The 13,655-nt window shown below is 48.2% G+C and overlaps 1 protein-coding gene and 1 long non-coding RNA gene across 3 annotated transcripts in view; one reads left to right on the top strand and one right to left on the bottom strand.

Annotated features, from left to right (window-relative positions):
* KMT2D (lysine methyltransferase 2D) overlaps nucleotides 1-13,655 on the bottom strand; it is an 83,603-nt gene that overhangs the window by 43,893 nt on the left and 26,055 nt on the right. The window contains exons 16-25 of the mRNA XM_055003521.1: nucleotides 11,490-11,671; nucleotides 10,484-10,648; nucleotides 8,991-9,100; nucleotides 7,901-7,948; nucleotides 5,497-5,727; nucleotides 4,455-4,601; nucleotides 4,253-4,369; nucleotides 3,616-3,743; nucleotides 2,121-2,304; nucleotides 354-434 (exon numbers count right to left, since the gene is read on the bottom strand). Of these exons, the coding sequence (XP_054859496.1) occupies nucleotides 354-434; nucleotides 2,121-2,304; nucleotides 3,616-3,743; nucleotides 4,253-4,369; nucleotides 4,455-4,601; nucleotides 5,497-5,727; nucleotides 7,901-7,948; nucleotides 8,991-9,100; nucleotides 10,484-10,648; nucleotides 11,490-11,671 (1,393 nt within the window). The remainder of the gene's footprint in view (nucleotides 1-353; nucleotides 435-2,120; nucleotides 2,305-3,615; nucleotides 3,744-4,252; nucleotides 4,370-4,454; nucleotides 4,602-5,496; nucleotides 5,728-7,900; nucleotides 7,949-8,990; nucleotides 9,101-10,483; nucleotides 10,649-11,489; nucleotides 11,672-13,655) is intronic.
* On the top strand, nucleotides 7,868-13,627 carry LOC129346203 (uncharacterized). Of its 2 annotated transcripts, XR_008598725.1 has the most exons (4): nucleotides 7,868-7,974; nucleotides 8,850-8,944; nucleotides 9,940-10,448; nucleotides 12,802-13,627. It is a non-coding gene; the product is annotated as an uncharacterized LOC129346203 (long non-coding RNA). The 2 variants fall into 2 exon arrangements; XR_008598724.1 differs by lacking the exon at nucleotides 8,850-8,944.

Genomic DNA, 13,655 nt, shown 5'->3' with positions numbered 1-13,655 from the left:
CTGGACTCTACTATTATTCAACTACAGACTAACACGGCTAACTCCTCTGGATCTAAGACTAGGATTTGGATTCTCATTTGGTCATGGAAACTTGCAAGGCTACCTTGGGCCAGTCACACACAATCTCAGCCTAAGCTACCTCACAGGGTTCCTGGGAAGATAAAATGGAAGGGCATGATGCACATTCTAACAAAAGGAAATAAGCAAAATAGGCAGACTAACAAGAGGTAAAGCAGATGGGAAACTATTTTCTATAGTTGCCCCCTTCTCCTTTAAAGTGACGTGGCACATACCCTCATGAGGCGTAAGCCGTTCCAAGCGCATCGTGCTTGATTTAAAAACCTGGCACTCACCAGTAGTCTCGGGCTTGGCCTCAGCAGCTTTCAAGTTGTTTTCCGGGACACCTGTCTCCTTGCCATCAACACATTCATTCCCTAGAGGATAACACAGAAAAGCCGATAGAGTAGAAAAGGGATTGTCATCGGACTGCTACAGTATGCCCCTCAACCCCACTAGAGACAATCTGGACCCAGTGGCCCTACCAAATAATAAGGGCTTTTTTTCAGCTGGAATACGGTGGAATGGAGTTCCGGAACCTCTTGAAAATGGTCACATGGCTGGTGGCCCCGCCCCCTGATCTCCAGACAGAGGGGAGCTTAGATGGCCCTCCACGCCGCTGGAGCAGCACGGAGGGCAATCTAAACTCTCCTCTGTCTGGAGATCAGGGGGTGGGGCCACCAGCCATGTGACCATTTTTGCCGAGGGCGATTTAAACTTTTAAAAACTCCATCCTTGTTCCAGCTTACCCAAAGTGACGTCATTGGCCCTGGGAGCATGCGTGCACTTTGCGCGCGCACATGTGGTACCAGGGGCCCCACCTCCCACCAAGAGCTGCCCCCTGTGCTGGAAACCCACCGAGTTCCACCATCCCTTTTCACAGAAAAAAAAGCCCTGCAAATAATCATCATGGTGGGAAAAACAGAAGGATTTATTTGACTACTTAGGCTAAAATTGAGATTAATTTAGGTAACTCGATGTACAGGTAAGAAGATAAAACACAGGGAAATGATTAACTAAAATAGTTGATATTAAAGTTTGGGTATAAGCAGGGCTTTTTTTCAGGTGGAACAGAGTTCCGGCACCTCTTGAAAATGGTATAAGTAACTAAGGAGAGGGAAGGAGAGTTATTACGTAATTGTGTTATGTATTCTGATTGTATCTTTATATTAATTTAATCTAATTTCAAATGTAAGTGCTTGTATAAGTTTTTATGCACTTTCTACTGTTATATCTTTTCTTTTAAAATAAAATTTCTATACCAAAAAGCCCTCAAAACAAATAATCATCGTGGCAAGAGACAGCTGCACAACAGTATGCTCAACAGAGGTTGTGTTGAGAGGAATTCCACCCTGAAATGTCAAATCTCTCTTTCAGAAATGGTGTGTACGTAACTAGCAGGCAACAGGTTAAAATACTCATTTGGAGTAACTGCGCAGGCACAAGGAAGCTTTTACGAATAGATAGCTTTCAGCTCCTAAGACTGCTGGAGAAGCCACGGGAGTACATGAGCGGGCCACCCCTGCACAGCACCCTCTTTCTGTGGGCACCAATAAGGTTCGGTGCCTCAGCAAAGCTGAACCACTCGGTACCACCGTGCCCATTCCACTCCAGCCCTCTTTTCTCTTGTTCTCTCTCCTGGGGTCCTAAGCATAATCGGGGTGTGTGTGTGTGTGCCAGTGATAGAAGTGACTTCTGACAGCAGAATGGGACTTCCTTGCCTCTCCATCTCGCTGCTGCCCCAGGGGGGCCCAAGAGCCCTAAGGAACAGCATGAGTGGTGAATTGAGTGGGGGGGTCTGCAAAGGGAGAAAGGAATTAAGCCACTTCCATTAAAAGAAACTGAATACAACCCGCTGACTTGGAGAAATCCATCGGGCTTCATTCCACGTAAATACGATTAAGAGCATGTGCCACGAGCGTGGGCTTTTCTCCGTCTTGTCAGCTCTCTCGGGGCAATCCCTTGTCCTTCTATGCCAGCCACCTGTGTCCTGAAACCCAGAGCCCCGCCTCCCCCATACTTCTGCCCCTTGCCTGGCTCCCTGTCCCACACTGCTTACTTACCTTTTGGCTGAACTGGAGCTTCCTTCCCATCCACAGGCCCTTTCTGGAGCATGCCGGAATCCACCTTGGCCCTGGGGGCTCCCTGGCCGACGGGAGGGTGAGCCGTCCCATCTCCACCCACTCCACCCGCTGCCAACAGGGCCTTTCTGCTCAGGTCCAGAAGTGCCTTTCCAAAGAAGGCTTCCTGCCAAAGCGGTTGGGGAAGGAACAAAGGGGTAGGAGAAGAGGGGTGTCCCCAGATGATTACTCAAATGAACCTTCAAGAAAGTGAGCTTTTATCAACTGCTTTAGTGCAACTATTCCCTTTGGCATTTAGTGTATTTGCTTCGTTTACACCTTGCCCCCTACATGGGGGCTCAAAGCAACTTGCATTACTCTACTCGCCTCCTTTTTCTACTCACAGCAACCTAGGCGGAGAGTGTGTGACTGGCCCAAGGTCACCCATCAAGTTTCCAGGGCAGAGTGGGATTCGAACCTGGGTCTCCCAGATCATACTCTGACATTCTAACCACTACACCACACTGGCAGTCTTCTAGACCACCTTTTGACTATATCTAGCCTCCAAGGCAACACAATTTAAAACCAAACAACATAAAAATCAGTAGTAATTAAACGATGTCCACCTTGCCAGTCCTCCCAGCAGCACCCACATCTGGTATGGACTACCATGACAACACCTCAACATCGAAGAACCAGGTGGTTCTTTATACAATTCAGAATGCCCTCAAGGTATGCAGCCATGCAACTCCCGCGAGAGGACGTTCCATGCGTGTTATGTGAGGGAGACAGCCAAAGAGGCTTTCCCTTCCCTTGAGTTATAGTCAGCTGACAGCCAACCAAACCATACTTTAGCCTGCTTCCCTATGGAAGGCCCTGTCCTGTGAATCTCAAAATCTTGGGCCACAGAGTTTAAGCACAGGCGGGACTTTAGGTACTTGGGAGCCCAGTTAGCTAAGGCTTTAAGGGCCCAAACCAGCTCCTTGTACTAGGCCTGGAAACAAATCAGAAGACAGCACAGATAGTAAACTGGCTTCGATATGATGCGCACCAGTAATGACTACAGTGGCAGCACTTTGTACCAACTGTAGTTTCTGAACCATCTTCATGGGCAGCCCCATGTAGCGTGCATTACAGCAGTCAAGTCCAGATGTTTTACTAAGGTATGTGTAACTGTGGCAAAATCGGCCTTCTCCGGGAACAGGTGCAGCTGGCAAACAAGCTTCCTGCTCAATATGGGCAGTAATACCCCAGCCCCCCCCCCCATGATTTCCCTCCAGCAACCTCATTTTCCCAAGCAACCCTTTACCAGCCTCGGAACTCACCAATCCTTTATTCCCAGTCCCAGTACCTATGACTCTTCACCCCTCCCCTCTCCCAGTCTGGATGACAGACTTGCTGAAAACGATGGCGTAGAAGAATTCCACCCGTGTCTCTTCAGTTTTATTTCTACTCCAACCCATTAACGTATCCCTACCAACCCCTCTGTTGGCTTTACCTGAAGGTAGGCAGGGAACATGTCCTCCAGCTTGCTCTTCTTTCTGCCACGCCGCTTCTTCTTCTCATCACCCTCAGCCGCTCCCTGCTCAGCAGCGCCCTCCGCAGGGATCTCTGAAAGCTGAGCCCCTGTGGGGAGAGAGGGTCGAGTGGCCATTAGCACACCCCAGCTTAACGGGCAAGAGTCCGGGGCGTCCGGTTTGGAGACTAGGAAAAGAGGCGGGGGGGGGGGAGGACCGAAGACAGGGTTTTCAAAAGAAGACAGGGAGTTGGGTGAGAGATTGCACCCATCCCAGTCCCTACCCCATTTCTTTCCGCCCCTAGCCCCTCTCCTCATGCCGTGCTAAAAAGCTCCGGATTTTAAAACCTGGGTCTTCAAATCCTAACCCTGCACAGCCACTGAACACCTGCAAAGACGTACTTCCTTTGCATAGCAAATCTGTATGCGGAATACTTGCAGGCTGTCAATGGAGAACGAACTGGCATTTACAACTGTCTTGAAAAAGACAGATGAAATACATTCCATCTAAGATATTCACAGTTAGGGAAGCTTCGAGAAGGACAGCAGAACCCCCTGCCATGTTATCCCAAATCACAAGCATGAGGGATGACGAACAAAATACAGTCACAGCACCTACCCTCTTCTGGGTGCCCCTCCACACCAGTCAACTCGCGAGAGACTTCTACCAAGGCCGCACAGCCCTTTTTCAAGCGCGTGTGTGACTTCCGCTGTCGCACCATAAACCCTCCAATTCCTGCAAAAGAGGGGGGAGGAGTTTCATGAGAACAACACAGGACCTACTTCTCTTCCAGGGACGGACCCAGGTAGGGAACGCTCACCTGGGCGGTATGGCTTGCGCTTCCGTTTCTTGACCTCCTCGGCGTCCTCCAGCAGACCCTTGCCCAAGTCGGCATCTGCAGCAGCTTCCCGCTCTGGGGTAGCTGGAGCTTCCAGTTTGATTTCACATTCCATGTGTTCAACGCTAACTGCAGGTCGAGGGAAGAGAGATGACTTAGGTCACATCCATTCACCCTCACCCACCCCTCCAAACCCTCACCCACCTCCTTCCCTCTCCTTCTCACCACTATATAAATTCCACACGGGTAGCATAAGGGCCTCATCATAAAGCCCCCTCCCCCCCAAGACTCCCTAAGCTTACTTCAATTTGAACAAAATAACTTCAAATATCAGATAATGGATTTGCATTACAGCAGTAGTTATTGGTTAATCGTTCTTACAGACACCACACAACAGTTACAAAAATCGACGGGGTGGATCCAACCATCCTGCAAAGGAGCACTCCCTGAATGGGGGTTCTTCCTGCAATGGAAAAGCCGCTTAGCTGGAGGAAGGCTTTCAACTTTGCTTAGCAGAGCGGCGGGACAGCCGTTGGGTCTACCCCCCAGTTAGAGTAACCCTCCTGAACAGGCGTTGGGGTTACTCTAACCCTCCTGAACAGCATGATCTTGAAATATGAGATCGCAGAGAAGTACGATGCTTAAGCTCACAACCCAAATGTGTTTCATGCGCGAGTATGCTCTGCGACTACTTCTGCATTTCACGGCATCTCTGCAGTCTTCACACACTCCGTGAAATGTTATCTTTTAATTACCACACAGTGAAAAATTAATCTCACAAAAAAATATCTATCTATCTATCTATCTATCTATCTATCTATCTATCTATCTATCTATCTATCTATCTATCTATCTATCTATCTATCTATCTATCTATCTATCTGCCTGGGATTTTGGAGAACTGCATTTGGACTTCTGCTGCCAGCCAGGATTGACTTCACTTCACACGAATCTAAATAAGCCCCATTATATACACACTCCCAATGGACACGCTCCTTACAGAAGCGGCAGGAAGGGCACCAACCTTCAGCTTTCAAGATCTCCTCTGCCTCTACATCGCCATCCTTTTTCTCATATGGGCCCAGAGGGTCAACTCCTTCCAGCCCACCTTCACCATTGAGGGGACCCAGTCGTGGTATCGTTGGCGTTGCCTTACGTGGTCGGCGCTTGTGCAGCGGTGACAGAGACAGGTTGCGTAGCACGGCCATACCAGTCTCTGTCAGCCAGACACCTTCGAATCGGAAATACTGGGGCTCTGCGAGAAGAGAGAGAACGGTGGAACTTGACGGGCAGGTCAACCTAGTATAATACCGCCAGAGTTACTTAGTAGAACTAGACAGAGGTGTGACATTTCTTTTGCTTTAGCCCTCTAAAGCCTACTCTTTTGCGGCGGTTGAAGTCTGTAATCCAGGCTTGCGTTTGCTCCTCCTGACACAAAACCTTCTGTTTGGGATAGACAAAAGGGGGTATAACTTCATTCACAGAATAACCAACTTAGGCAGTTTCGCCACCACAGGGTGCTTGAGAAGGCCACAAGCCGGTTGGCTTTAAAAGGAGATGGCACAAATTCACGGAGAATGATCGCCACTGACGTATCTATTATCCAGAATGACTACATGGAGCCCCCATGTTCACAGGCAGTACAAATGGTGGAGGGGCAACAACAGGACAAGACTTTGCCCCTTTGTCTTGCTTCCAGAATTTCTAGGAGCATTTAGTCAGCCACCGAGTGAAACCCAGTGCTGTGCTGGAAATTCAGCACAGCTGTTTTTATTCCAGGGTTAAAGAGCTCCATCTGCCATCAATTCAGCGTGTGAGATTATTAGGCAATCCTGCGTTTCCCGGGAAGTTAAACATCGGTTCCAGAGCTCAAAGCATCTTTGTATCCAACCCAATGCTTATTCCCTCTAACTCGGATTTTCCCAACAGGCATTATGAGCCAGAAAAACTTGGCCTAATTTCTGACCACAGAGGACTTTTACTGGATGCTTGTACTCTGCACTGAGCAACTAAATTCTGTTCCAACAACTGCGAACTCTGCCACTTGAGCAAATTATACAAAATGTGCATATATATGCACCACTTATTCTCCTCTGATCACCAAGAGTTATACAGAACAGTGACGCCCCACCTTCAGATCTGCAAAACCTTTTTCTGCTCCTCTTTTTTCAAATGTAATTTATTAGCAAGATTTAGGGATAGCAGCAGCAGCAGCAGCATGAATAACACATTATAAAGAATATGAAGAAAATTATTATTGATGACGTAAGGGCTAATAACAACATTAATGAGTGGTGTTCCAAAATAGGTACACTTGGATCAGGGAGTATGCAATCATATCTCGCAGAATTTGAGCGGTGGGTGAAATATTTTAAATGCTCTAGATCTGACTGCTTAATAAACCAGGATGGAGCCGTATTTCAAAGGCCTTTTGTGGATCTGCCGCTTAGATTTTCCAATGAATTCTAAAAAGGTAGTCATAATTTTGTGATTTTAGTTGCGTATGATGGATTGTCGGTAATTTTTATCAGGGAGGCGATTTTGTCCAGGATCAAGAGATTCTAAACCTTGATCACTGAGTGCCTGTTTTCAAACTCATCCACAGCCATGGAGACTAGACACTTTTCTGTAATTGCAGGTGTGTTTTTTTTTAAGAAGCAGAATGCCACACCCAGTATTTAACACTGCTCTTGTTATAAAGTCAGGAGACACACGAAATACATTCAGTTCTACTTGTATATCAAAGAAATAAGACAGAAGGAGGTAACAGATCAATGAGGATAATGGCATTTCAGGCTAAGAGACACAAGATTCAAGCAGAAAACCGGGCTTGAGTTTTGGGCTCAGCACCACAAAAAGATGCAAACACTACAAAAAAGCTTTCAGACCTCAATTTTCTGGTTATGAGTCCTATTAAAAATGGGCTAGAGGAAGGATCGAGAACAGTCCTGTTTATTTGTTCATAGATGCATTTAGCGTTTTCCCACATAAATTAGACTTCGGAGGAACTCATAAATCATAACCAGATTAAGACCTATCATTACTTAAAAACAATCAGTAGCAACAGCAGAACGGTTAGTAACAATTAAGAATAGCGCTAATGAAAACCCCACTCCAAAATCATTAACAGTTGCAAGAGAAAGAAAAGAATCTTCAGGTTATCCCAAAAAAATCAGAACACGACTTCATACTTTGAGAACCAGAATAATTAAGACAGCAGATGAAATTTCTCAATAGAAGCTGGTTAACCCCAAGCAACCTTCCCTGGGGCACTTTAGGAATGCCGCTTGGCCTTGGTACCTAGCTGTGGGGAGTGCGTGTGTTTGGAGAGGAACAAGGTACAAGGGGCAGTCTACCATTTTAATCAATCATTGACAGTTTTTCTACCCAGGCAATAAAAAAAAGCTAATCTTCTCCAAGAAGCTTACCTGGCTCCTTGATCTTCACGGGGACAATTTCTGGAGGGGGAACTGGAACTGAAAGGGAAAGAAAGCCCAAAGAGGTAAGAGCCATGAGTCGTTCCTTTCGGCTGTCTTTTTGAACCCCTCCCTATCGTCCAAAAAAATCAACACAATATGGAATACAGAAATGTTGAGGATCTGTGTCATTGCTGCCCCTTAACTCTTGTCCTCTGCTCTGCTCCCTTAGCGATATTCTCACTGCTCCAGCGCGGAGCCTTGATTTTCCTCAGCCACTCTCAGCGAGCTCATTGCCACCAACCGCATCCGCCAAGCCCTCGGCACTTTCCAGCCCCCCCTCCTCACCTCCAGCCTCAGCCACAGACTTCCATAATTCCAGCAATCCCCAAAGGTACATCCCCTCCCCATTCCGCGCATGCCCTTTTGCTAACCCCCATCCCCAAAGGAAAATGCAACAGCCGCTACCTGGTACATCCTGCTCCTGAAAATTTGGAGGGCAAGTCTACTTCCCCTTTAAAACGGGATACTTTCCTCGTCGCTCTTGAAATACTTGATTTGTGCCAAGCCGTTTCAAGAGCGAGGGAGAAAAGTGGGTGCCTGGCACACAAACCAAGGAAAATGTAAAAAGGGAAGCAAACTGGCCCTCGGAATTTTGAGAGGCAGAACGTTCTCAGTTCCACCAGGCCGCATCCGGCCCATCTGGGCACGGAAGGCACGGAAGGATTTCCCCACATCCCCTTCCATTTCTGCAGCTCCTCTTTAACCCCCCCCCCCCAAAAGGCGCTTCACTGGTCACAGAACCCGCACAGAGTCGTAAAGGCTGGTGAGCTGGGGCGTGGAGGGACGAAATCATTCCCTCCTCTCAAATGTTTGCAAAAGAGGGGGCGCAATTTCAAGCGCTTCTCCTTCTTCGCTCCAGCCCCTAGCCGCCCACCGACACAGTTGTTCCTCCCTGCAGGTCCTACAATGCCAGGGACAGGATCTCTCCGGGGGCCAGAAAGATGGGAAGGATGGAGAGGAAGCACAGAACTTACACCTTCCTGACACAGAGTGGTAGGACACTACTCCCTGCAGACTCTCAAACCATCCTAGCACTTACCTACAGGCTTGATTATATAGGGCTGACATGAGGTACAATCAAACCCCTCGTCCGCTGCCTGCTCGACTTCTTCCTCTGTGAAAAGGTTGTCGCATACCGCGTGCATCCACCTGAAAAGCACAAAATGTTTTCAGTGGCTGAACGAAGAGCCCGAAGGCACCTCCTTCTCAGCGGGGCCTGGCTACTAAGATGTGCCGGGGGGGAGGGGGGGCACTACCAATGGGCTGATCTGCCTGGGCTAGGGAAGACTGAGAAAATAGCACTTTTAAAAAAAGAAAAACATGGGATCCCTCCAGACGTAACCACGTAGTGTAAGAGTTCCTAAGCCTACACAGTCCTTATTTTCAGATAACCTTTCTAAGCCCAGAGCTTACTAGATGTGCACCAAGGGGAGGAATTCGGGAACCAGGGCCAGCTGGGAAGGGTCTGGGCATTCACCCCTCCTCTTTTCAGATACTTTGCAAAGCCGAGCGCTTGCCGGATCTGTGCAGCAAAGGGCTCCTGTGCAACACGGGCAGCCACCAGGGCTTCGGGCCAGCAGGGACTGACTCATCTTCCTCCTTGGGGCATCGTAGCCGAGACTTTGTGGCTGACCTGCCATCAGCGCAGCAGGAAGCTGACGTGAACCTGTGGGCATCTGGACTAACCCGCATTATTCCCTACCAATGGGCCCAGTGCCAAGCCAGCCCTCAACATCTGCGAGAGAGAGCAGTAAGAGCACTACCAACTTGCCTACGCCCCTTACGCTGTCTAAGAACGATGGTTTATTAGTTTGATTATAGTATTGTTTTAACTTGGGTTACTACCCGCCCCGGGTCCCACTTCAGTAAGAAGGCAGGACACAAATATCTGAAGCGTTCACCTGAACGCAACTGCAGACTACAAAACAAACAAACAAACAAAAGGCTAGGATATCTTCATTCTTCCTCTGTTTCTATTCCTCTTTCAGTGACAACTGCTGTCCCTAACCTATGCAACTACTCAATAAAGGAATCTGCGACTTTCAGTCTGCAACACCTGAGCAACGCTGTTAACGAAAGGATGCTGTGAAGGCTGTTAACTCACACTGAGTCAGAAGTGACTGGACGGCACACAACACCTTCTCTGCTTTTTTCCTTCCACCGGGGAAGCGAAAGTGGCAGAGGTGTAGCTAATGGCAGTCTAAGGCTACAGACGGCCACCTGGTCATACACTTCCAGATGCCATGCACTGAACTTTCATCAAGCGGCTGTTCCAAGGCTCCCATTTGTGCGGACTCATCCCCACCATCAGCTTCAAAGGCAAAGTTAGCGCCAACGGACAGAGAAGCATGGAAGAACTGAGAGAATTCTGGGATCCGACCGCATCACTTCTCACAAGGTTACCCCCCCGAGAGTCAGGCAGCCGCTCCATTATCATCTTTACAAGAAGCACCTAACGTTGCTTACATGGGTCGGTCTGAATATGTTACGAGGGCAAGTATGTAAATGGGGGTAGGGGAAACCAGGACTTACTGCTCACAATGCTGGCACTGGATTAGCAAGTCATCCTCCACATACTTCACATGGCAAATGGGGCAGGCGACCAGACTGGCGCACGGCGCACAGTGGGTGTAATTGTTCTGCCATTCACAGTGGAAACCAGGCGACACTGCCCCACACTGCACACAGCACACACACCTGTCAGAAAAAAGAGGGGAGGGAATATCAGTGTTTGCCCTTTGGCCCACTCCAGCATCCTACCACAGAACAGGGAGATCAGTTAAACTGGGAACAGCAGGGAAGGAGCCCTCCTTTCATTCTTGGCTACGTGCATTATGTGCTATGATGGGCTACGTCCTCATAGATCCAGAGGAGTTCGCCGTGTTAGTCTGTAGTTGCAAAACAGTGAAGAATCCAGTAGCACCTTTAAGACTAACCAACTTTATTGCAGCATAAGCTTTCGAACACTCTCTTCGTCAGATGCATCTACAAAATTTATTTCAACAAAATGCATCTGACGAAGAGAGCTGTGGTTCTCGAAAGCTTATGCGACAATAAAAATTGTCCTTTGAGCATTGGATTTTAAGTGGAATTGTTGCACAGAAAGACTAAAGCAAACTCTGAGCCCTCGTGACTGTGGAGAAAGACTGGAAAACAAGTGAGCAGTGTCTAGCAAAAGTCCAACTCCGGCAAACATATGTAAAACTGTGTTACTTCACAGGCCACAGAATGTCTTTTGTTGATTTATAACCCATTTTCAGTCTCAAGGTCCTCAAACTTCCTCCAGACCCGCTCCAAATCTCACCCCAGCTGCTCTGCCTCAGAAGCTATTCCACGGAGGGGCAGCGCTGAGTGGCATGTGCTACACTCCTGCCCTTCCAGAACCAGAAATCATGAGTGCCCCCTGTCGCCAAGGAGAGAGGAGCTGGAGGCTGCTCTGCCCGAGACATTTCTATCATGCTTTCTAAGCTGTACTGCTCCAATTCTCTTTGCAGCACTCAGGGGGCACACAGTCCCGCCCTTAGAACCCTTCTCTCACCATTTACACTTCCAGCCGCCCTTGGGCACCGTGTTGAGGGGCGGGTCCAAGCAATACGTGTGATAGCTGATGTCGCAGTCGTCACACAGCAGCAGGCGGGAAGGGTCGGACGCTTTGCCACATACTTCACACACGATGCATTCTACGCAACGCCAGCCCTTTAGCAGCATCACCTTGGTAATCTTTAAGAAGAAGGAACACACACACAAATAATAAAGCCCGCTATGTTGTGATAGAACAACTGTGCAGGGGGGGGGGGAAATATTTGGTAAGATAGATCAGGGCTGCACTTCCTACTTCAGTCGCACAAGGCCAAGTTCCCCTATGCATTTGGGAGGGAGGGAGGGCATCTATACAGACCCCACTGAACACAGAAACTGTTCCTAGGCCTGGCCAGAACTGGAAGGAAGTGGGGCAAAGTGCCTAACAGTCCTGTGTAATTAAACCCACAAAGTGTTGAACTATTTCGCTTGGATCTCAAGGACGCAGGGACCCAGTGGGGTTTTCGTAAGCCAGAACTGAGTCAGGAATCCAGTACAGTTTTTTTTAACCTGCACTCCCAGTTTTTATGCCGTGTTCCATGAGATGCCCAAACCCAGGGGGAAAACCCCCTTGAAGCTGGACCGTGATTTTCAAACTCTACTCAAGATTAAGTTTAAGTGCAGACCTCCTGGGGATGCAATACAGGCCTTGACCCAATGCCTCATGGATGTATTTAAATGGCTGAGAGTGAACAAACGGAAACTAAACCCTGAAAGATGGAGGTCATGCTGGTTGAGGTCTTGAAGGGCACTGTGCGTCCCCCACTTTTGAAGGGCTTCAGCTGATTTTTGCCAACTCGGTCAAGAACCCAGGGGTGATACCAGACAATGCAGCTGCAACCCCCCCCCCCCCTTTCTTCTAACTTAGCTTAGCCTGGAAGATGGCCTCCTTGCTTGACTGGGCTGATCTGGCTACCTGGAGCCACACCACGGTCGTGCCGAGTCTTAGACTACTGCAATGCACTCTGTATACGTCTCAGAAACCCCAGCGAGTGCAGAATGCTGCAGCTCAATTATCAGAAGCTAGGAGGAGCATGCATGTTTCACCCACTGCAGTCACTGCGCTGGCTGTCATATTCCAAGATATAATGAACATATGCCACGATACGCATAGGTTTATTATATTTTGGTATCCCTTTCTCTTCATCTAATTATTCTTTCAGTCATTCCCAGTTGTAAATAATATTTATTCTCGCACTGTCCAGGACTTTTTCTTCTTTTTGCTTTGTCACCCCTGGTACTAATCGAGCACCTTTTGTTTTTGCCATTAGTTACCGCCATCGCTTGCAAAGCCCTTCATGGCTTCAGACCCTCGTATCTGCAGGACTGCCCCTCCTCCTGTGCCGCAGCACAACCACTTTATTCACCTGAGCAGGGCCTTCTACAGGCCCAACCCTGCAAATGGGCAAAACCAACGACTGCTGGTTACATATGAATTCTTTGCAACGGCGTTCTCTCTGTGCAACGGCCCGCCTGAGGAAGTCAGGAAGGCTCCCACACTTCCACCTTTCCACAAACTATGTGAAGCAGAACTGTTCAGAAGGCATTTTTTGACAAAGGAATAGGGCTGCCTTAGAACAGACTGATTTAGGAAGACATTTAGACAGAGAGAACAGATCTGTGGATTATACTACTAATACATATAATCTGTTGCTGTATGTTTTTATCTTGCTCCCACTGCACTACATTTCTACTCAGTGGTGGTGGAGAGTGCCCTCAAGTCATAGCTGACTTATGGTGACCCCTGGTGGGGTCATGGCAAGAGACTAACAGAGGTGGTTTTGCCATTGCCTGCCTCCGCAACACTGGTCTCCGTTGGAGGTCTCCCATCCAATTACTAACCAAGGCCGACCCTGCTTAGCTTCTGAGATGTGACGAGATCAGGCTCACCTGGACTGTCCAGGTCAGGGCATATTTCTACTTACGTAATACCATTTCTTGCATTGTTTAACATGTCATACTTAACACTTATTGTGCCTTGTTTCAGGTTTATTAAATGCCTCTTCATCCTACTGAGCGTACTGATTTATGTTACATAATCTACCTTGAATCTCCGTCAGAAAGGCGGACAATCCCATCTAAATAAAATGAAAGGAATTATTTTGCACGTAACGGCAGAATGGAG

The sequence above is a fragment of the Eublepharis macularius genome, chromosome 19 (genome assembly GCF_028583425.1).
Source record: "Eublepharis macularius isolate TG4126 chromosome 19, MPM_Emac_v1.0, whole genome shotgun sequence".
Lineage (NCBI taxonomy): Eukaryota > Metazoa > Chordata > Lepidosauria > Squamata > Eublepharidae > Eublepharis > Eublepharis macularius.
Note: the sequence above shows the minus strand (reverse complement) of the source record. Positions and strands in the feature narration are given on the sequence as shown.